This window comes from Cannabis sativa, chromosome 4 (genome assembly GCF_029168945.1).
Source record: "Cannabis sativa cultivar Pink pepper isolate KNU-18-1 chromosome 4, ASM2916894v1, whole genome shotgun sequence".
In the NCBI taxonomy this organism is placed as follows: domain Eukaryota; kingdom Viridiplantae; phylum Streptophyta; class Magnoliopsida; order Rosales; family Cannabaceae; genus Cannabis; species Cannabis sativa.
Window position 1 is genome coordinate 24,337,584 of NC_083604.1, and position 7,536 is coordinate 24,345,119.

The 7,536-nt window shown below is 32.6% G+C and overlaps 1 protein-coding gene across 1 annotated transcript; it reads left to right on the forward strand.

Annotated features, from left to right (window-relative positions):
* Positions 1 to 3,221: 3,221 nt before the first annotated feature.
* Positions 3,222 to 4,261, forward strand: LOC115714492 (extensin). The gene has a single exon (XM_030643213.2). The coding sequence runs from the start codon at positions 3,645 to 3,647 to the stop codon at positions 4,035 to 4,037; it is 393 nt and encodes a 130-aa protein (XP_030499073.2). The 5' UTR covers positions 3,222 to 3,644; the 3' UTR covers positions 4,038 to 4,261.
* Positions 4,262 to 7,536: the final 3,275 nt, after the last annotated feature.

Here is a 7,536-nt window from a genome sequence, read left to right on the forward strand (position 1 = left end):
CTGTCGCGAATTTAGCCTTTTGTTGTAGTGATAAATAGATAGTGAAGGCTTCAGGAAATTTACACTTAAATTTTCTACTTTTTCATTCAGAAAAAACTGAGCCTTCTCTCTCCCTATCTTTGGCCGAACCCACTCTCTCTCTCTTCCTCATTGAGATTTCGAAATTCTTAGTGTAAGAGTAGTGCCCACACACAACAAGTGATACCTCAATCATAGTGAGGAAGATCGTGAAGAAAGACTTTCAGCAAGAAGGAGTTTCAGCATCAATGATTCAGAGAAAGAGATCCAGGTTCAGATATTGATAATGCTCTGCTACAGAAAGGAATCAAGGGCTAGATATCTGAACGGAAGGAGTCATTATGTTCCGCTGCACCCAATGTAAGGTTTCCTAAACTTTATATGTGTTTATTTCATCGTTTTAGAAAGTTCATATTTAGGGTGTTAATCAACATACTTGTGAGTAGATCTAAGATCCTGGTAAAATAATTTCCAACACGAACTGGTGTCATTATGTGAGTTTTAGAATTATTAGAGTGTTGAATTGGAGGATGTACTCGAGTGAGTGGTTGTGGTAATGTCGAAAAAGGTAGATACAGACAAGGTGGAGAAGAGTTTTGTTATGGTTTCTGAGATGGTGAGAATAATTTTGAGTAAGGAAAATTATTTTCATCAAAGGACACACTACCAGTTATGTAGATGCGGCCAGATAGATGAAGGCACTTGTACCCTTTGTGGGAAGGGTTGTAGCCCAAAAAATATGCATGTACTTTTTTTGAAATTGAACATTTGAGTTTGATATGGTCTTAGAAGGGAAAAGCAAGCACAACTAAACACCTTTAGAAAGTTATAGTCATGTTTCTTAAAGAACAACCGTTCAAAGGGAGTTGCATAATTTTTTTTTTTGAACAGGAAGTCTATTCATCAAATAGGTTGCAGCAGTGAATGCATCCCACCAATAAGTGAGAGGTAGTTGGGCTTGTGCAAGCAAAGTGAGGTGAGACCCGTTTCAATCACATGTCTATGCTTTCTTTCAACTCTTCCTTGTTGTTTGTGGGTGTGAGGACAAGGTTGTCTAAACACAATGCCAAGCTTGTTAAGAATGGGTGCAAGAGGGCGATATTCACCTCCCCAATCTGACTGGACAGACTTGATTTTAGTTGAGAATTGTCTTTCAACATAAGAGTTGAATTGTAAGAATGTTGTAGTGGTGAGTAAGATTTGGCTTTTAAAGGAAATATCCATGTGTACTTTGTGCAGTCATCAAGAAAGTGTAGAAAATATTTGTACCCTTCAGGTTTGTGTGAATGATTTCAAATAGTGATGTGGATTTATGTTGAGACGAGAAAATGTATTTGATGGAGTTTCCATATTGACATGCATGACAAAAGTAAGGATCAGTAGTAGCAACATGTAAATGATGTAAGATTTTATTCAACATAACTTTATTGGGGTGGCTTAATCTTTTATGCCAGAGATTTACAATTAGTTGATTTTTAGTACAATATTTATGATGACATTGATTTATAGACTCAGACACACTAGCAGTATTTCCAGATGACTGGTGAAAGTGGAAAGGTTGAGATCTGTTGCTGGACGAAATGGTCACTTGAAAGAAACAGTCTACATGGTTTAACCAAAAGGATTTGAAAATCCCTAAATATCCTAATTAATCATGTGTGCAAGTTAAATAAAGCCGTGTATGGACTTAAGCAAGCCCCAAGAGCTTGGTATGACAAGTTGAAGCAAGCTCTATTATCTTGGGACTTCAAAAAGCTCTAATAAAAAGTTGATCTTTCTAACTAAGAGAAATTGAAAGAAAGAAACAAAAGAAGAGACCAGTAATTTTCTGTAAATAGTTTTTCTTACATTAAAGTGTACAATTTAGAGGTATATATATAAGACCCCCATACAGAGCAAGAACTAGAATCTAACAACCTAACTTACTACACAACTAAACTTATAACAACCTTTAACTAACACACATTTAGTCATAACTGTCATTAGTTTCCTCAATATGTATGGTTTGTTTTGTTCCATGTGCGATAGTTTGGTTTAGTCTTCGATGTATTTTGTTTGTTACCATATATAATAGTTTTTGCTGTATGGTTGCTTGTTTAAGTTTGTTTTGAGTTCATTTCGAGAATGGTATAAAATTGCAGTTACAGTCTCCACTACAAAGATATCATAAATAAATTTTTCTTCATAAAATAATATTTTGTATTGTTTTTCAATATTTAAATAAAAATTGTCATTTAATGTTATTATTAAATAGCGTGTAAATTAAATTTTATATATTTATCCTTTATAAATGTATTTTTATTTGACTCATTTTGTTATTTCCGAATACTAAAACTTCAAGAATATAAATTTTATTAATTATATTTCTTAAAAATTTAATATATTATTAATTTACTTTCCATAATTTTAATATTACTTATTTCAATATTTTATTATGAAGTCACTAAATTTGTTTATTTTGTGGTTTTTGTCTAAGGATCAATTTTTCAAGCGCAACTTTTTGCATTGTTGGTACGATTAAGATGGGCTCAAAGTGTTTTTTTTTTTTAAATATTAAAATTTTATTTTCTAGCTAGCTTTCCTGAAACATCTCACTTGTTAGTCGTAACTTTATTGTTGTGCCTTTAGGATAGGTAATGAATTTTATTAAATGAAAGAGATGTTTTCTCTTTCTCTTTAAATTGGTGCTTGTTTTTTTTTTTCTCTAAAAAGATAAATAAATAAATAAAAGAAAGTAGTTTTTTCATTTTAACATTTTAAAATAGTTTTTATTTTTACATTTTTACGGAATTTCACATAAAAAAATTTATAGCAATTAACAGAACAACTTAAATCTCAACCAAAATTCGTATAACAACCTATATAGAAGCCACCAGACTCTGGAGCAACCCAAATCGTAAATTTTAAAAAGGAATTAAAATAATATAGGGGGTAATTCTCCTAAAAAAGATCAAATATTAAAAAAAACATGAGTTAATTTGAAACTAACAAATCCTAAATAATCAAATAATCAAACTGAAAAAAAAAAAATTAAGAAACAAAGATATATAAAAATGAAGCGAATAACATAAAGATATTAATCTATGGGGCTGCCTAAATAATTATCAGAGAAAAGGGCCAATAAAATAAATTATATAATTAGACACTAAATTGTACAATGATTAATGCATAATTTGTGTAGATATTCATTTATAATGTAGTGTAAATAGAGAATGGGGTCCCGCTATTTGGACCATCCACATGCATTGCCAAGGAGATTCCCTTGATTATAAAGACACAATATTATATTAGTCCATTACACAAGTACTACTTTACCTATACTACCACACAAAAGACCATAAGAATACGTCTCCTTACTCTTTCACTCAAAAATATTTTTCCATTACAACTCATCAAGCTGCCTAAAATCACCCGAACCCACAAACCCTTTTTAGTCATTTACAGTTCCCATGCACCTAAATAACGTAGAAGAACCGCACTCATCAATATAAACACTTTCCATAGTTTTCTTTCATTATATTCAAAGCTATATAGCTCTCACCCCACAAAACAGAAAAAAAAAGTCCTCACTTTGAAAAAAGCAAAACCAAAACCAAAAGTCCTTTGCCCAAAAACCCATCAAAAAAATGGATCGTCTCATTAAAATCATGCTAGTAATATCAGCTGTTTCAGCTCTTCATATGGTCAATGGATTGGAATCACGGAAGCTTGATGAAACCCCAACTACTGTTCCAGCAGGGGATGAAAAGTGCACTCCCTGCACCCAATACCCGCCGCCACCTCCACCGTCCCCTCCTCCTCCATCACCACCACCGTCGCCAAAGAAGCCGCCCTCTCCGGCAACCCCATACTGTCCTCCACCGCCGGCTTCGTTGCTGTACATAACTGGTCCTCCAGGAGAGCTTTATCCAATCGATCCGGACTACACCAATGATGCTGGTAAGAGTATTAGTTTAATTGAGGCAAGGTTACCAGTTTTGATTGGTAGTGGATTGTTGGCTGTTCTAGCTTTATGGTAAAAACAGAAGAAAAAAAAATAACAAATTGTAGATGTTAAGGGATCATGGGATAATAAGATCACGATTCAAAATAGAAGAAGAGAAATTTTGTACCCAATTATTAAAGAAAAAAAGTTCTTATATTGGGGGGACTTGTTTTATTTGATCATCAATTGTTCGTGAATGAACTTTTCTTTCTCAATTTTATCTTGTTAATGATCAATCTAATCGGAATTCGTATCGAACTTTCTTTCTTTTATGTGGATAAAGATGTGGAGTGGATCTAACTTTTTTAGTACTTTTTGTTACCTTTAATAATTTTGTTGTTATTGTAACGAAAAGAAAAAAGAAAATTGTTCTAATTCGGATTTTGGGGATTTCAGCTTATTGCAAAAAGATAAAATGAGTGAAAATTTATGGTATGGAACATTAATATGTATTGTATACATTATATTATATTGGGTTCCTATCTAGTTAGCTATGACATATTGATGACTAAATGTGTTAACATTTTGTGTCCACTAACGTCTTAATTAAAAGTCTATTGTTATTCTATTATTATATATGGACCCATTCCACTCTTATTAGTAAGTGACGTGAAAAAGAGACGATCACATTTGTACACGTTTGTTGCCACTAATCACTTCTACATTCGATGGTGCACTAGCTAATATAACAGGGCCAATGGGCCATGATAATTATATCAAGTAATTTCTATCAACTACAAGCCTAAACAATATCTTTTTCTTAATCTTTACCAATTTTCATTTCAAAAAAACTAACACTATCAATTTATATTTTGATATATATGTACACATATAAAAGATGCGTCAATTAATATTTGCTGTAAAGATAAGTGCTTCTAATTACAAATTGCGACACAACGAGACTGTACAACTGTTCAATCGCAGTTTAATAGGGAAAGGAGAAACAAGAAAAAAAAAAAAAGAAGTACAAAAAGAAGATGGTTATAAAGATTCAATGGGGTCCCATTTATGAATTCAATATAAAAAATTTGGCTCTTCAATAATATAAAAGGGAGTGACACGTTTTAATAAGTGACCCCAGTTACATAAAAGGTGTAGTGTACCCACATGGCTACTTTGTGATCTGAGAGATTGTACCACCAAGGCCAAAAATTGAAGATCATTCGAACCAAAGCACCTGATCTTGATTTCAGAGCTAATTCCATAATGATACGGTGTCAGATGTCAGTGCCTAAGATGATCATCTTCGGTTTCACCAAACCTATAAAAAAGGTCCCCACTACAACTAGATTACCTCTTATTACTTTTCCTTTTTTCTTTTTTGATTTATTTTTTTCAATCCATGATCATAAAATTATATAAAATACTGTAACTAGTGGGACACGTAGGATTTTGGAAAAAAAAATATATGAGAAGAAGAAGATGGTTCTAGGCGACTACTCAGCACAACCTAACTTGATTCTTCATTTTGTTTTACTTTTTGGATTTTTTTCACAGATAATGTATTTGATGGATGATGGATTAATCTTACACGTCTATTATACAATTATAATAAAGTATTTGGTGTAAGAATATTACTTGAGTTTTAGTTGAGAGGATTTGAAATTATGACAATCTCAAATTGAAGTATTCAAAACGATTGAGATTACCTCAAAAATAAATTAAAAAATGGGGGTCTCACTTAATCATAGTCTATAAAATGTATATCGAACCTATATTTGATTTTACACACCCATTTTTACGAACCCAAACCTCCATGCTGCCTACCAAACACCCCATAGTTATTATTAGTTAGAGTTCTGGATTACTGACCACGCCAAAAGGATGGTCCACTAGAAGATGTATATGATTTGTCAACCAATAATTTGGTGTAATTGAAAAGATAAGAAAAAGGGACAACCTATAATGTAAATATATACTAAATTGATAACCACTTTCCAAAGCGTATTTCCTTATAAAAGAAGAAGAATGAAAAAGAAAACTAGCAGATTGAGATCAGCATTTTAACTTTGTATATATATATATATATATATATATATATATATATATATTCATACATAAAATATAATCAAACGAGGACTGCCATACAGTATTATTTCAACTAGCTCGCTAACAAAAGTGTTCATCTATAATGTTACATCTTAATTTCATGCATTTTATGGAATTATTCTCCTGTGATGTTTCAAGAAGAGAAAGAGAAGAAAGAATAGAGTGTTCTGTTATTATTGATTAATCAAGTTGAGTTACAAAGAGGTATATATATACAATGAATAATCAACAATAACTCAACTAACTCTAACAGAAAAGTAAGTGTAGTTTAGTTAACAGTGTTAACTAACTGTTGTAACTAATCTACTCCCTTGATAGCCCCTTTCCAACTGATTGTGGTTTTAGAAACAACACACAGTTTGGTTCTAAGCTCTGAAAACTTGGTGCTCGAGATTGACTTAGTTAGGCAGTCAGGAATTTGAGTAGTAACTGGAACATGTTTGACATGAATATGCTGCTGTAGAACTTTATCTCGAACAAAGTATAGATCAACCTCTATGTGCTTTAGACGAGCATGAAGAACATGATTAGCAGCAAGAAGAACTGTGCTCTGGTTATCGCACCACACAGAGGGAATAGCAGCTTGAGGAATGTGCAATTCATGAAGCAGAGACTGGACCCAAGTTACTTTAGCAACACCATTAGCAAGGCTTCGAAATTCTACTTAAGAAGAGGACCTGCTAATGGTGGCTTGTAATGACCGCTCTAGTAATATGGATTAGTAAAGGCAATTAGCACTAATTTTTATTATTTTATTATTATCTGTGAATTAATTTTAAATGTGGACCCCAATACTTAGAAATAGATATTAGAGTTATAATTTCTCAATTCCGGAGATTTTATTAAACTCTGGAGGTATTATTTAGCTTATATGTGAAATATGTTATTTTTGTAATTTTTGTCTGGCGACAACGGAAAATGCGATGGATGGCTAGATTGATCACATGGGTAAGTTTAGAACTTTATTTCTTAGTTGAAAATATTTTAGAGAAAATAAATTATCGGGTTTGAGTGGTGTTATGGGATTTGACCATTTTACCCCTAGGTTGGTGAAGCACTTAAGTTTTAAGTAGGAGGGCATTTTAGTCATTTCCTTTATTGAAGGATAGGTGGCTGCCCTAAGAAAGTGACACCTAGCAATTTATTTCAGCAAGAGTTAAGCTTAGCCAAACTCATTTATCTCATTTGAAGAAAAATAAAGAAATTAGACATTTCATGAACTCTCTCTCTCTCTTTCTTTCGGTTGGGACAATCAAGGGGCAAGAACCAATTTTCTTTGCCATTTTTTTGAGTTTTCAGCAAGGATTCAAGGGGGGAAATCAATCTAAGGTAAGCCCTAATGGTCTCTTCTCTAATTTTCAAGTTTTGAATTAGTTGAAGTAATGAAATTGTAAATCATGGGCTGTTGGGGTTAGAGTTGTTTGAATTTCAGATTCTAGGGTTAGTTTGAGTTAATCTAAGTCCCTAGCAACTGGTTTTGATGC